The 14,914-nt window shown below is 45.2% G+C and overlaps 3 protein-coding genes and 1 long non-coding RNA gene across 5 annotated transcripts; 3 read left to right on the forward strand and 1 right to left on the reverse strand.

Annotated features, from left to right (window-relative positions):
• Positions 1–4,159: 4,159 nt before the first annotated feature.
• Positions 4,160–5,401, reverse strand: LOC107278557 (vegetative cell wall protein gp1). The gene has a single exon (XM_015778895.3). The coding sequence runs from the start codon at positions 5,225–5,227 to the stop codon at positions 4,727–4,729; it is 501 nt and encodes a 166-aa protein (XP_015634381.1). The 5' UTR covers positions 5,228–5,401; the 3' UTR covers positions 4,160–4,726.
• A 742-nt stretch (positions 5,402–6,143) lies between these two features.
• LOC4335968 (peptidyl-prolyl cis-trans isomerase FKBP53) lies at positions 6,144–10,429 on the forward strand. The gene is made up of 12 exons (XM_015777910.3): positions 6,144–6,340; positions 6,453–6,526; positions 6,668–6,891; positions 7,020–7,168; positions 7,259–7,342; positions 7,978–8,275; positions 8,355–8,561; positions 8,662–8,932; positions 9,168–9,252; positions 9,338–9,379; positions 9,499–9,547; positions 10,022–10,429. The coding sequence occupies exons 1-12, from the start codon at positions 6,325–6,327 to the stop codon at positions 10,098–10,100; spliced, it is 1,578 nt and encodes a 525-aa protein (XP_015633396.1). The 5' UTR covers positions 6,144–6,324; the 3' UTR covers positions 10,101–10,429.
• Positions 10,430–10,738: 309 nt separating this feature from the next.
• On the forward strand, positions 10,739–11,830 carry LOC136356112 (uncharacterized). Its single transcript, XR_010740812.1, has 2 exons — positions 10,739–10,816; positions 11,418–11,830. It is a non-coding gene; the product is annotated as an uncharacterized lncRNA (long non-coding RNA).
• A 129-nt stretch (positions 11,831–11,959) lies between these two features.
• On the forward strand, positions 11,960–14,466 carry LOC4335969 (uncharacterized). 2 transcript variants are annotated; one of them, XM_066309626.1, is made up of 4 exons: positions 11,960–12,773; positions 12,879–13,666; positions 13,751–13,850; positions 13,958–14,466. In XM_066309626.1, coding segments are annotated over exons 2-3 (618 nt in total). In that variant the 5' UTR covers positions 11,960–12,773; positions 12,879–13,050; the 3' UTR covers positions 13,753–13,850; positions 13,958–14,466. The 2 variants fall into 2 exon arrangements, with proteins under 2 accessions (XP_066165723.1, XP_066165722.1); XM_066309625.1 differs by having other exon boundaries at positions 12,589–12,795.
• Positions 14,467–14,914: the final 448 nt, after the last annotated feature.

A 14,914-nucleotide genomic window follows, 5' to 3' on the forward strand; every position in this document is an offset into this window, starting at 1 on the left:
CCCGAGCCCCCATGTAATACAACAACATACGTTCAATACAATCTCGGCGCATCGCCACCCTTTACTTTCGTTTTGTTTTGACGACTTCTTGCTTTCGGGTTGAGCTGCATCGGTTTCGATCTTCAACTAGAGGTAAAACTTGTTATGGTGGCTTGCATTCTCGGGATTAGTGCTTTCACCTTTATGATACTCTAATCTTGTGTATGTAATTCGTCGAGTTATCATATATTCTGTATAATCTTTGACAATATCGTTATCTAACCTTCAATCGGCTAACATCTATTATTGGAAAGCAGCCGATTAGGTTAAATATCTATGTTGACTTAGATTATATAGGGTATCCACCACTCTATAAAACAACCAACAGCTTGATTGTCTAGATGTTGTCCATTTTTTCATACTTATAGCTGCATCAGTTGAGTTTGACCTTATAAGTCGTGATTAGAATCTCAATCTCTAGCCTGTTTTTGGTTGCCGATTAGGGTAGTGTCGGGGTTTCAGCCGATCTTACCTGATTTAACTACTCTTTGTCTTATATGCTTGATTGACATGTTAAATCTACTATTTATGTTAAGATCTTGTTGCATTTAGGTATATTAGGCTTCTGTTTGATATATTTTACTTGCTTTAATATCTTAATATAGAGTGGTATCGGAGTATTAGCTGATACATGCTGGATCTATCTGATCGGCTATGTTATGAACATCTATTATAATCTCATTGTTAATATATATTTCGATCTAAGTGATTTATACTGTCTCGGTATGGCGACCGATCTATCCCAATCACTTGATTTAAGTATATATCGACATAAGGATTACATATTGTTAATATCTACAGCCGATCGAGTAGATTTAGTTCTTCCTTACTTATTCATGATTGCCGATCGATTCACATATGACATCGGCCCAAAGATAAATGATACATCATCGGCAGCTGGCCGATCGACTATCGTTTATGGATTTAACTGCTATTTTCTTGTCTTTATTTCTGGTTGATTGCAGGATCAAATCAACTAGCACGCTCACGAACCTAAAGGCAAAATTTTTAGACCTGCACTGGAGTTAAGCAGATCTCCCAGGCCTCGTGTTTTTTCGCATCAACAGTATCTTAATTGGAATCATGTCATTTCTATTCATATAGCAATACAACGCACAGATCGAACATTCAAGCACGTTGATCATGCAATTATGATAATTTTACAACCATATGTTCCCTTTTATGTAATGATACCATACCAATAGTCAAAAGTTCTAGAATTATATATTTCAAATTCACGATATAGCTATTCCACAGCAACGCGCGGGTATCAACTACTTTTTAAAATCAACTACTACCTCCATCCCAAAATGTTTGACGCCGTTGACTTTTTTAAAAATGTTTGACCGTTCGTCTTATTAAAAAATTTAAGTAATTGTTAATTCTTTTTCTATCATTTGATTTATTGTTAAATATATTTTTATGTATACATATAGTTTTACACATATTACAAAAGTTTTTGAATAAGACGAACGGTCAAACATATTTAAAAAAGTCAACGGTGTCAAACATTTAGGTAAGGAGGGAGTACTTCTTAAACAATTCACTGGTAGAGAAAGGGGCTTTACTCCCGGTTAGAAACCCCCCTATAGTCCCGGTTATACAACCGGGAGTACGAATCCGGGACTAAAGATACACATCTTTAGTCCCGGGTGAAATAACCGGGACTAAAAATCCATCTTTATTCCCGGTTGGTATTACCAACCAGGACTAAAAATGGTGGAGCAGTCCCGGTTGATTCTTTTTTTTTTTGTTGTTGTTTCATTGCTCAATCGATTTGCTCCCTAAATATCCCAAATCATCCACAAGCATCACAGATTTGGGAAGAAATACATCACATATTGCAAAGAAATGCATCACAGATCACAAATACATCACATCACCAAATCTCAAACGAAAAATACATCACAAATCCTAAAAGAAATGCATCACAACTCAAATACATCCCAGATCAGATCCAATATCACATACATCACAGATCAAATCCAATGAAACACAAAATCAAAAAAAAATCGGCAGCAGATGGGAGGGCGCCGCCGGCCTCCCGGTCCCCGTCCTCTCGGCGTCTGCGCCAGCTCGGCCGCCACGCCCGCCCGCCGCCGCGGCTCCTGCCGGGCGCCGCTGCTACCGCCCGGCTTGCCGCCAGGCCCGCCCGCCCGGCCGCCGCCACGGCTCCCGCCCGGCTTGCCGCCGCGCCCGCCCGCCCGGCCACCGCCGCCGCTCGCGTCGGGCGCCGCCGCTCCTGCCTGGTGCCGCCGCTACCGCCCGGCCGGCCGCCGCTCCAGATCGAGGGGAAGTGGAGAGGAAGGGGATGAAGGGGAGAGGAAGAGGGGGTGAAGGAGATATTAATGAGAGGGGAGGAGATCGAGAGGAGATCGCGCGCGGCTCTCGGGATAGTCTTTGCTCCCGGTTGGTATAAACAACCGGGACTAAAGATCTATTTTTAGTCCCGGTTATTTATACCAACCGGGAGTAAAAATAATGGGGATCTGTCTGGAACCCGACAACTTTTTGAACCGTGACTAAAAATGATCTTTAGTCCCGGTTGGTACCGGTTGGTGTTACCAACCGGGATTAAAGATAAAAAAGTACACCTCAACTTTTCAACCGGGACTAAAGATGCTTTTTAGTCCCGGTTTTTATTAGAACTGGGACTATTGTGGAATTTGGCCAACCGACCAAAGATGGTTTCTCCACCAGTGATTCGGCTATTCAGATCAACAATGAAACTGAAGCTGATTGGCATGTCTAATGGAATTGTCGGTCAATGTTCACTTACATGATAAATTAAGCCAACTACTATCATAAGTGACACCTAGCTACAAAATGGGCTGCCCATGGAATGTCCAGGCTATAAGCTTAACTAAAGTAGTAACCAGATAAGGCAACACCGATCTTTATTCAACAAACTCAAGAGATCGAAGTCAAATCTATGAAAGATACACCAACTAGCCAAGAATAACAGAATTCAAGAAGCCTCCAGCGATTGCTCCTTCAAGGTCGGCATGCATTTTCATTGCCAAGTGAATCTGAGTTTAGGGATCTGAGTAAGGACTAGTACAGGAAGATCAGACTTGTCGAGTTGTCCAAGATGCAATCCGAGGCATATACTATTACTGACTATCTGGCTCTCACATGCAAGCCCAATGATTCCTGTACGATTTCATATTCAAAAACCATCTGACCCTCCCTATCTGTGATCAACAAGCAAGAGATGTTTTGCTTATCTGTCGACGCGCACATTAGAAGACTGTTGACCTTTCATGCATCATAATACTTCCACAATTATCAAATTGGCAATGCTTTTAGAATGTGTATAGTCAAATACTCAAATATCAAAACCTTAGCTCAGTAGTGTATGCAAAAACTCTTTCTTGTAGTTATATTTTTGTTATTTGTTATTGATACAAAAAATGCTTGGCATTTCGCAAAAGGTAACAACTAACAAGGAAAGCAGGAGTACCTTTTTAAGATGTCATGAACATCTGGTGAGTCATGGAGGAAACAGCATCAAAAGTGAAGATGGATTTAACACACTACCAAACAGACACAAAAGACATACACATAGGTCTTAATGAAATAAACAAGTAAATCTGGTTAGTCATGGAGTATTTGCTGTTTTTACCTTCCTAGAAATTGACGTATCATACAGAGAAGGGCATTTTATAATGACAATGTCACAAGGGCATTTTATCTTGTTGAAACATGGAGCTTCCCCTTTTTGCAGTAATATCTCGTTGAACATGCCCTTAGCATGATCCAAATTGAGAAGTAAAAAATAACAAATGCAGGCATGCAGTAAATCCATGTCAAGGAATTCAGTATGTAGGACACCACAACATTCTGGTTTCAAAACAAAAACTGAAAGAGCAAATAGAGGTTTCCATCTTCTGAACATCTCTGGTGTTGAGTGCCAACACACATATCAACAACATCGTCTACATCATTTCGTGACACCTGAAACTTGCTAATATCTACGTTCGCGCGAGATAATTTACCAGTTACAACATTTTATCATGACAGGAGTAATTTGTGCATTGGCCTGGAGTAGGACATTGCAAATCCAAAAATAAACATAAAACAGAAAGTGCAGGATCGTTCGAATAACAAGGGGCCAGGGTTGGGTCAATCATTCCACATGGACCTATATTGATTGTAGCAAGTGGTACCACAGGTGAAAATTTTAAAGAGCCCAGATCACATCGCTACAATAATTGATATATCCCTCTGTTTGTACATTCATGAGATCCATTGAACGAGATAATCTTCAGTACTCTCCCGCAAGCAATCGCAATTAATCGCAACACAAGCACCATCTCTGAAATATGGACCACATAGTGGCAGTAACAAAGAAGAACACTACATCTCTCAGTAGATCACATTGCCTCCCTACTAGAGTCTGCACAATGCAGAAGCGGATTGTACACGGTGCAGCAGCGACGCGCTCTTGTATGCTCGATCTGTGTCTGTGAACGAAAGAATGGCTTCTACAACGGAATCGGGGAAGACGTAGTCTGTGGAGTGGAGCTACTACGTCCTCGTTGATTTCTTTACAGTTTAGTTTGCAGCAATGGCATCAGATCACGGATAGTTCCAGAAAAAAAAAAACCACGGACCTGACGCGGACGAACGCGACGCGGCGAGCATGGCGGCGGCCGGCCGGGCCGGCGAGCTGGCTGGCTTCAGGTCAGGTGAGGGGCGTGGACGAGGACACCTCGGCCCGGTCGAGCCGCCGCAGCTGCCACGCGCGGAGCGCGAGGAAGGTGGCGAAGACCACCTGCGCCGCGACGGCCACGCCGGCGAAGGCGATCCCGAGCTTCTCCCCGAAGTTGAGCCGCCGCGGGCGGGGCGGGGGCGGGTGGCGGTGGCGCGGGCGGGAGGAAGGCGGCGGGGGGACGGGGTGCTTCTTCGACGCGCGCTCCTGCGGCAGCGCGCGGGATGGCGGCGGCGGTGACGGCGGCGGCGGCGGCGGAGGAGGAGGAGGAGGCGGAGGCGGTGACGGTGACGGCGACGGCGGAGGGGGAGATGGCGGAGGTGGCGGGGGAGGCGGCGGCGGCGGCGGCGGTGGAGGAGGCGGCGATTGGGCTGCGGCGACGGCGAGGGAGGAGAGGAGTAGCAGCAGGAGGGTGGTCGTCAAGGTCGCGGCTCGTGGGGGTGGCCTCGGGGAGGGGCGAGCGGTTGGCGCCATGGGAGGGGAGGCGGCATAGAGGTGTGGGGTGGGTGGATGGAAGCGAGGCGGATTTGGCTGGGGGTGATGGGAATGGAGGCGGAGGGAGGAGGGCGAAGGCGAAGGCTAGTTTAGCTAGCTCGTGAGGTGAGCTTGAGGTGGTGAGCTGGTGCGAGCGAAAAGCTGGACGCGTGTGGTCGTGCTCCTCACTTCGCTGTTTTTTTTTTTGGGTTTGTTCGGGGGGAGTTCGGTGGGGGTGTGGACGCGGGATGCGACGGGGTTACGGGACACCGCTGGCATCGACCACCGGACGGCGGCGGGAGGTCGAACGGCTACACGTGATGGCGTATTGGTGTAGCGTGTTACGCCAGTGAGGCCGGAGGGGTGTTTGGTTCGGAAAGTGATCCTCATGTGCAGTTGAGTCACTGATATGTGGACCACTGCTGCTGCTGCTTTTGCTGTCGCCGCCGCTGTAGATCCCGCCGGCCGCCACCACTCTGGTTCCCGCTCGCCGTCGTTCCAGTCCAAGCTCCCCGCCACCGGCTGAAGGGAAGAGAGAGAAAGAAAGAAAGAGAGAAGGGAGGAAAAGGGGAGGAAGAAGAAAGAGAGAGGATGACAAACGGGCCCGACGTATATATTTTTGTTTCAAATGCCACATAAGCGTCACGTCAACCCCACAAACTAGGTCAACACCGTCACGTCAGCGAAACCACCCTCCAAAACCACCAAGAGAGTCAAATTACACCGGTTTTCAATAGTTTGGGGGTCGAGATATCCGGTTTTGCGGTTTAGGGTTATGGATTAGATTCGGAACAATTTTAAGGTAGTCAAGGTGGACTTATTCCTTTTGTTTCTTCCATTCCAGGCCCAATTGCCGAAGGCCCAGAAAAGAGGGGAAACCGCACGTTTATCAGGCCTTGTTGCGTCCCATTTTTCCGTTCGCTCCGCCGCATCGCTAAACCCCCCATTTTTAGGGTTTCTCGCCGCGACGCGGTGCGACGCCTCCTCTTCTTCTCCAACCCAGAGTTCCACACGCTCCAAATCCTTATTCGAATCCCCTCCACGCCGCCTCCCCCCAGCCGAGGCACGCGCCGGGACGCATCCGTCGAGCAGCGACCATGTCGTCGTTTTGGGGTAATCTGCTCGATCGCCATGGCCGCTGCCGCCGCCGCCGCCGCGGCGGCGCTTCTCTCCTCGTTTTCGGTTTGCAGTCTAATCGCTTGCTTGTTCGGTTACCCGCTCGCAGGCGCGGAGGTGAAGCCCGGGAAGCCCTACACCCACACCCACATCCCGCGCCTCGGCCGCCTGCGCCTCACCCAGGTTCGCTTCCCCTCCCGATTCCTCGCGCTTTCGCCGTTTCGATGCGCTCCGTGTTAATGGCGTGAGATGTTTATACTGTTGTGTTGTGCGCGTGTGCGTGCTCCATTGTTGTTTGACGTTGTGATGGATGGGGAATCGCAGGCGACGCTTGGAGGGGAGGCTGGGAAGGTGGAGAAGGGCGGCGGTGGGAAGAAGAACGTGGTGCAGTTACAGTGCACTGTGAAGAACAAGGATCCCGTGTTCCTGTGTGCCCTGGTGCCGGGGCAGTCGGAGACTTGCCACCTGGAGCTCGAGTTCGAGGAGAAGCACGTCACGTTCTCGGTGCTCGGGCCGAGGAGCGTCCACCTCGCTGGATACTACATTGGGTATCCTTTGTGCGCGCATTATCGTGACATGCTATTATTTGATTCTAGTTGATCGTCCGTAGGGTGTTAGTCGCTGTTTGGAATTGTTGTGCTGCATTTTGTTTTTTTTTCCTTAAGGTATTTGTCAGTGATGTGTATGGGGAGGAGATAGATGACAGTGATACTGGTAGTGACTCTCTGCAAGGCTCAGATGATGATGCTTTTCTGGATACTGATGATGATGACAGTGGCGCTGATGATGGCACTGTTCTCATCCCATTATCTCCTGGAAACTCAGGTTATGATTTGATATTTTATTCCCTTTTGCAAGACATTTAGATATGCTGCTGAATAGTGGGTACTGACATTGGGGCCACACGATATTTAGATGGTGAAGATGATGATTCAGAGTATGACTCAGAGGATGATGACTCAGAGATGATATACAATCAGCGTAGAGGCAAAAGTTCAGGTGATGGTTTAAATCGTTATTAATTCTTAAGCTTTGCATTATGGTTCATGTATGTGAGATCCATGCTTTTATCATGAGCTATTCAGTTGGTACATCTTACAAATATTACACCATATGGTACTAGAGTAACAATAAACATACAGCTGCGGAATTGTATTTGGCCTGTGTCTGTTGACAAAGTTACCTGTTTCCATATTTTGATGCATAAGATGCCCAGAGTAAGATGATTATATGCCTATTTGCATGTTGTGAAAGATGCCAAGGCTTGAAGCTCCCCACTACTATTTCTTAATGATATCCATATGTAGCATTAGTTACATCTGTTGCTTATTCAACCAAGAAGAACATTCATTAGGATATGGTTTTTTAGTTTCCACTTGCGAGCATTTCTCTTTGTGGACTGCGATACTGTATGTGTGTCAAGGGGCACCACAGTGAAGTAGTTTTGTGCTCATGCAGGATTAGCCAAAGTGAATGTTATGGTCTTATTTCCCATCCCATGAAATAGAACTACTGTTTCTTAGTATTTAATTTCTTTGTTGGCATTAAGATTACATTATAGGAAATTCTGAATACTCTAGGCTTCAGCTAACACCAATTTATGAGTCTTCCTGACTTCTGATGAAATTTTGCAGTTGTTATTGAGGAAATTCAAGAGGATGACAAGCCTGCTGCTGGTGGAGCACAAAAGGGATCAAACAAGAAGCAAACCAGCGAAAATGGTGATGATTCTAAACTGCAGCTTGTTGTTAGGACTCCACCTGCTGAATCTTTGGAAAGCGAAGATGAAGATGGCTTTCCTGTATCATTTTCTGAATCAAAGAAAAGAACTGATGGTAGTTCTAAGAAAAAAGGCAACCTAAACAACAAGATGAGCACTGAAGATAGGAAAAGGAAAAGCAGTGCTGTTGGCGACCATCATGACCCTTCAGGGTACCTCCTCTTCTGCACCACCTGATTTGTCTGGCTAGGCATAGTAACATTTTGTAATGTTCTGTAAAATATTTTTCAGGGAAGTAAAGGATGAAAATGATGGAGTGTCAAAGAAAAATAAAAAGGCCAAGGCCAAAAAGACTGCTGTGGGCGGTGTGGAAAAGGAGATCAAACAGGAAGATTCTCCAGCTGATCTTGTTGATGCAAAACAAAAGAAAAACAAGAACAAAAATACCTCAGAAGCAGAAGCTGGTGCTCATCAGAATACCGATAAGACAAAACATATGTAAGTATCTTAAGGGCCAAATGATGTTTTTCCTATCCATGTATTTGTTGCAAGTCACCTCTTTGTTGTTTTAACGAACTCTTTTGATGACTTCTTCCAGCCACACTGATGCTGAGGAAGACACTGCACAGGAGGCTAGCAAAAAGAAAAAGAACAAGAAAAAGAAGACACAGGAGAAGAATGAAAGTGAGAACCAGACACCAAAAACACAGGAGAAGAATGCTAAAGGAAACCAGACATCAAATACAGATCTTACGGGGTCAGAGAGCAAGAAGCAGCCGCTCCAAACACGCACTTTTGGCAATGGTATGATAATTGAGGAGATAGAAATGGGCAAACCAGATGGTAAAAAAGCCTCTCCTGGGAAAAAGGTAAACATCTCCAACAGAGTACAAAATCAAGATTCCCCTTCAAGCTTCTATTTATTAATGTATCCTATCAATGTTGCTTCAAGTAGTACCAACTTCGACATACTCAACTTTCAATTGCTTAATGTGACTACAGTCTATCTGCACGAATTTCATGGTTATAACCTATTTGATCGCTTTTTGTTCTCTGGTTATAGATATATTACATACTCTTACTGGTCACTGTATCCTTCTCCAGGTTTCTGTTAAATACATTGGCAAGCTAAAGAATGGCACAATTTTTGACTCTACGGTTGGTCGAAGGGCATTTGATTTTAGACTCGGTAACTTTCTTACCCTCCTGCGGATGTTTTATCTTTGTCCTCACAGTTTAGTGTCAAACTGATTGTAATGTCCCTTTGGCTGCAGGTATTGGGGAGGTCATTAAGGGCTGGGATATAGGCATCAATGGTATATGACCTTGCATCTTTGTAATCCAACACATAATTGTTGAGTAGTGCTGCAGGTGTATTCGAAGGCCACTAAAGGCCAACGGCTGATTCTCATGTGTGATCTTGTGTGTTTTGTAGGTATGCGTGTTGGGGACAAAAGGAGGCTCACGATCCCACCATCAATGGGGTAAGATACACCATCACATTGCTTTTGCAATCAACAGTTTCTCAATTTTCATTCAGAAAAAAAAAACGAGTAAATTTCAGAAAACCCCATCTTTTATGGTCAAAGTTGTAGAAAACCACATGTATTATGACTTGTGGCACATAACCACAAGTTTTATGGTTTAAGTGTTTCATAAAACCCCACACTTGTTCAAATCATAATTAATTTTATCATATCTGAAACATTGTATTTTAAAGTAGTGAAGATAAAACCAATAACCTTAGTCATGAAATCAACAATTAAAATTTTCATGTAGACTTTATTTTAAAATGTTAAGTAAATGTTCACTCAAACATGTATAGGGGTGGGGTTTTGTGAAACTTCAGAACCATAATAACTGAGGTTTTGTGCCACAAGCCATAATGTGGTTTTCTACAACCTTGACCATAAAAGGTGGGGTTTACTGAAATCTGATTTGTTCAACACCCTTTGTAGGTATGGAAACAAAAGAATGGGGCCAATACCGCAGAACTCAACCCTCGTGTTTGATGTGGAACTCGTGAATGTAAAGTGAGGCGAGAGCAAGAGATCTTGTAGCTTCAAGATGCTGAAACTGAAGTGGTCTCGCAAGAGTTTTGTAGGACACCATTTCCCTTCAGCAAAGCTATCTTCATTTAGACACAGACCATATGCCTTATTTTGTGAACTGTAGCCATGTAGGCTTAATTTTGGGGGCACAGCAGAGCTTGTCACTTCGATTTTTCTTCAGTGCTCGATTTTCATACAGTTTCTAATACTCCGTATGAAAGTAGTGGATGGGTATTTCCGCTTTGAAGTTTCAACTGACTGGATTACGAGAAACCGCTGTAACTATTTCGTTTACTGCATTGATCGTCCTTGTCACGCCCCTTTTGCCGGTTACATCCACGCCGCAAGACTGCCCGTGCAATTCCACGCTTCTCTATCCCTCCCGACTTTTGCTAGACCAGCGGGATTCTCTACGCAGCCGCTGTTGCAGTAACAACCACGGACATGCGGGCCAGATCACCCTCTTCCCGCATCCTCCAGGACGCGAGGCCAGTCACTGACATGTGGACCTGGGCCCGCATGTCAGTGGCTGATACTACTTTAGCGGTAGGTGCAGATCACCTCTCCCCGCATCCTCCGGGACGCGAGGCCTATATAAGCAGCACAGGGGGGGGAAGCCGGATCAGGCGCCGAATCAGAAATCTCCCCTCCATTTCTCCTCCCTTTTTCCACAGTATCACGAGAGAGCAAGAGGAGTCTCAGGTTCGTGAGGGCGTTTCTGTTCATCTAATTTTCCTGGTTTCTGTTCGTGTACTCTTCCTGCGCGTGTGCGTTTTATCTCGCAGTGGCTGCGTCTCGAAGGCTCGAAGCGTGTGCGTTTGAAACTTGTTGCGTCCTGATCGTGGTTCTTTGTTCAAGCAGTTTTGAGTTCCCATTCCGGATCTATCGTGGCTGTGTCCTAGCATTGATAGTTTCTTTTCGTTTTTGTGTTCGTTTAGGGTGTAGATCTGACAATCGGGCAACGTCATACATGTTTTTGGGAGGAATTGCCCGCTTATATCGTTCGTTCAGTAGTTGTGTTGTCTCCATGTTTGGTTTGTGCGGCGATTCCACTAAGCGAGCGTTGCTGTGTGGTAAACCTGGTGATTCTACTAAGCGTTGTGTTTTTTGTGACGCACCGCACTTGTCTTTCATGTTCATTTCATTTTTTGGAGGAAGAATTGCAGCTTCTTCGCTTGGTCTGTTTATTTGTTTCCAGAGATCATGATTGTGTTACTAGTTATTTATTCAAATCGTTTGGTCTGTTTATTTGTTTCTAGAGATCATGATCGTGTTATTAATCCTTCAAAAGATGTATTAACAGTGAAATTTGATAATCGGCAAAGATGTCATCGGCTTAGAATCATTATCGGCTGCATCATCTCGGAATCGGCCGATGGGAGTTATCAAGTCGCCAATAGTCGGATTTTTGCTATATTCGGTTAAGGAAATCAATCTACTAAAGGAAGCTTATCCCTAAGTGACTGAGTTTAAAGAGGATGCGGCATGTTAGTTTATCTATTAATTAGGAATAGTTTGTTAGTTTCCTTTTATCTTTAGGAAAGTGTGTTTAGTGTCCTATAAGGATTTTATCTTTTCCTTTTATCTTTAGGAGGGTTTCTTTCTTGTCCGACAAGGACTTGTATCAACCCATGGGTATAAATATGTACACTCGAGGTCATTGTAAACTATCTTCACGATCAATATAATTCGGCGCATCGCCACTATTTTTACTTCTATTTTTGTTTTTACGTTCCGGTGGGACTTGGCACCCGACGCAGGGCTGCATCGTCTTCGATCTCCGGCGAAGGGATAAATCCAATATTTCGCCGGTCCAGGCAATTGTATCGTCTACGTCGGCGTCGTTCAAGGCTGCATCAGTACATTCGACCTCTTGGATTGCTCTGGTTTGGATGATATATTTGCCTACCTATTTATCATATGTCTCTGTTAATCTAGTCTTAGCATGTCAATTTAGCTATATCGGCTGCTTCTCGTTTTAGGGTTTCTGCCGGTATCGGCTAAATCGCGTTGCTAGATTAGATTAGCTTAAACATCTACCACCCTGAAAACTCAGTCAACGGCTTGATTGTCTAGGTATTATGTTTCTTTTCATACTTAGTGCTGCATCAGTTAAGTTTGATCTACTAAGTCGTGCTTAGAACCATAATCTCTAGCCTGCTTCTTGATTGCCAATAAGGGTTATCATCGGGGTTTCAGCCGGTGAGTTATCTGGACGTTGCATCGGCTCATAAGGATTGCATATACATATAAGTTGGATTTAGCCGATGACAACAAAGGTTTCATTGTTTAATCTAATCTTGTGAATTTCATGACATCGGACCTCCAGCCGATGGGTGCTTTAACCTTCGGATCAATACTTGTTCTACTATATCATATTGTTAGCCGATTGGTTTCTACTGGATTATATTGCTATATTATATCATCATCATGCCGATTGCCTTTATATCATTATCTACATTTGACATATAGCCGATTGCTTAAACCCTATCGCTATCGGCTGGTATCGACATCGGCTATTATCGGCTATCGGCTGGAACTACTCCATCGGCTTATCAGCCGATTGGCTGTTTTGATCTACTATTTGCATATCTTGTCAGTTGCAGGATCAAACTGACTGGCACGCCCGCATTTCATCAATCTTTGGACCTGCACAGGAGTTAAGCAGATTTCCTAGGCCGGTGTGTTCGATTTTTTTTTTCGTCGACAGTATCCAGCCTTTTTCCTTACTTGTGCTTCTCCTTTTTCTGTGCGTGTGTTTCAGATACTGACAAGGGGAGAGGGAGGCCAACAGCATCGACCAGGAGGCGTCTGCTAGCAGTAGCGAGGATGCTGCTAATGAGGACAAGCCAGCTGAACAAGGTGTCAGCGGGACCATCGACAGGATCGTGACCTTCATCGGCGACAGGGGTAGCAACCTGAACAACCTGGGGGAGATGCTCAAGCAGTGGGAAGGAACCTGCAACCGCTACGGAACCTTTCTTCTCCACATCGGACAAGTCCAGTTCTCTGAGAGGAATGGACCCGTGCCAGTGGTCATCGACAGGACCACCACCGTCTCCCGCGGGGTGGGCTGCACGCTCCTCCACCTCGGCATGGCCCTGGGCAGCGGCGGCGAGGTAGTACGGCGCGTGGGGGTGGCATGCACTGCGGCCAGTATGCTCAACGACACGCCTGGTCTCTTGGCGCTCCTGGATGCACGCAGCCAGGAGCAACCTCTCAAGATCCTCCTCAAGTCAGTGGAGGACGCCAAGGACTTCATCAGCAACTGGAAGATCAACAAGGACGTCGTCGAGGTGGACGTTTGTCCAGCCCTGACCCTTGACGAGGTCGGCGCAATCCGCAGGCTATTCCAGGTCGAGAAAGCTGACAAGTTCTTGACAGGAGATGTCGTCAAGGTGAAGCTAGGGCAGTACGAGGCCATACAAGCTGCCAGAAATTTGCCTGAGCTGCCTGTATCCGCCGTATGTGCTATACTGGCTGCGGCTGAGAAAGGAAAAAACAAGGGCGCAGCTGATGTTGGCGCCCAAGGCCAACAGAAGCCTTCTGCCTGTAAGTTTATTATGCAGCATTTGATGTTTTATAAATATATTGCTGCTGAATTGGTGCTAACTGTGAAGTGTTAAAATAATGCAGAGTTCGTCGGTACGCATGTCTGTTCATCATCTACAGGATATTGCGCTGTGCTGGCTGGCTTCACCATGTGCTCTCCCAAATGCCGACTCAGTTTGTTTCTGTAAGTTTCCCACTCATCTCTGTTTGTTTCTCTGTGCGTTCACATCTGATTTCTGTGCTACTCCTCCACGTCCACAACATTGAATCAAATCACATCACTATGTGCAGAGAAGGAAGGATGTGACCTGCCCGGCGAGATGGTGATTACCAGTACTTTGCTTCAGCACTGAACCAGTCGAAGCTCGTCAGGGACCTTGAAGTTTGTTTGTGCTCATGACGGTTGAAAGACATGAGGGAGAGCGGGAAAGACAGCAGCGAGTGGATGTCCTGTAGATGGTGAAGGACACACCCCCACCCCCACCCTCATTTCTGTACCTTGCTGTCTGAATGCTTCTGGTGCTGCAGAGTCTGTTAGGCAAAGTCTTTTTTGAGTTAAACCTTTTGAATCTAATCGATGCCAGAACTTTTGAATCTCCAATCTATTTCACCTTAAGCTTAGCATTTTTCATTGACAGCCTGTTAGAGTTTTTCTTGTAACAGATTTATCTGTTATGTTGCTCTTCTCAACTTGGTATTCTAAAGTGAGCATAGGCATCAATAGTAAGTAATCCTGTGAAAAACCGTTGTAATATGTTGCTCTACAAAACGATGATATATGATGATATACCCGTTCTGTACTTGAGTCAATTTACCTTATCCATGCCAGCGCAAACATTTGCACCATGAAAGGTGAGCACAGTTATGATAATATTGTCATATACTGGACATTGGAAGGACATGATCTCATGTTCAAAGTTCGGGAGTTGGGACACATGAAATGAAAGTTGGAGTTGGGACAAATGAAATGAAAGTTGGAGTTTCCTTAATCTCCCATGTGTTTAACAGGAATCAGAGAGGATAAAGCATCGAGACATCCTAGTTTTTGCAGGTGGGCAATATTCATAGGTTCTTTGCAGGAAAAGTTCTATTTATAAAGATACATTATTCCAGAAAAATAGAATGTGAATCTATCCTATTTATAAAGATACATCTCTTAGGTATATTCCAATTTTCAACAAAACTAACAAGAAACACAAAGTAAAATCGTGTGATCCATATTATCAACAATATGTGCAGCCTTAAAAT

Source organism: Oryza sativa, chromosome 4 (assembly GCF_034140825.1).
Source record: "Oryza sativa Japonica Group chromosome 4, ASM3414082v1".
In the NCBI taxonomy this organism is placed as follows: domain Eukaryota; kingdom Viridiplantae; phylum Streptophyta; class Magnoliopsida; order Poales; family Poaceae; genus Oryza; species Oryza sativa.

Bases quoted from the DNA above. Each gene is read 5' to 3' on its own strand.
- LOC4335969 (XM_066309626.1), top strand. From the start codon at position 13,051: ATGCTCAAGCAGTGGGAAGGAACCTGCAACCGCTACGGAACCTTTCTT.
- LOC107278557 (XM_015778895.3), bottom strand. From the start codon at position 5,227: ATGGCGCCAACCGCTCGCCCCTCCCCGAGGCCACCCCCACGAGCCGCG.
- LOC4335968 (XM_015777910.3), top strand. The intron at 6,527-6,667 runs GTTCGCTTCCCC...GGGGAATCGCAG, and splicing joins GCCGCCTGCGCCTCACCCAG to GCGACGCTTGGAGGGGAGGC. The intron at 7,169-7,258 runs GTTATGATTTGA...CACGATATTTAG, and splicing joins ATTATCTCCTGGAAACTCAG to ATGGTGAAGATGATGATTCA.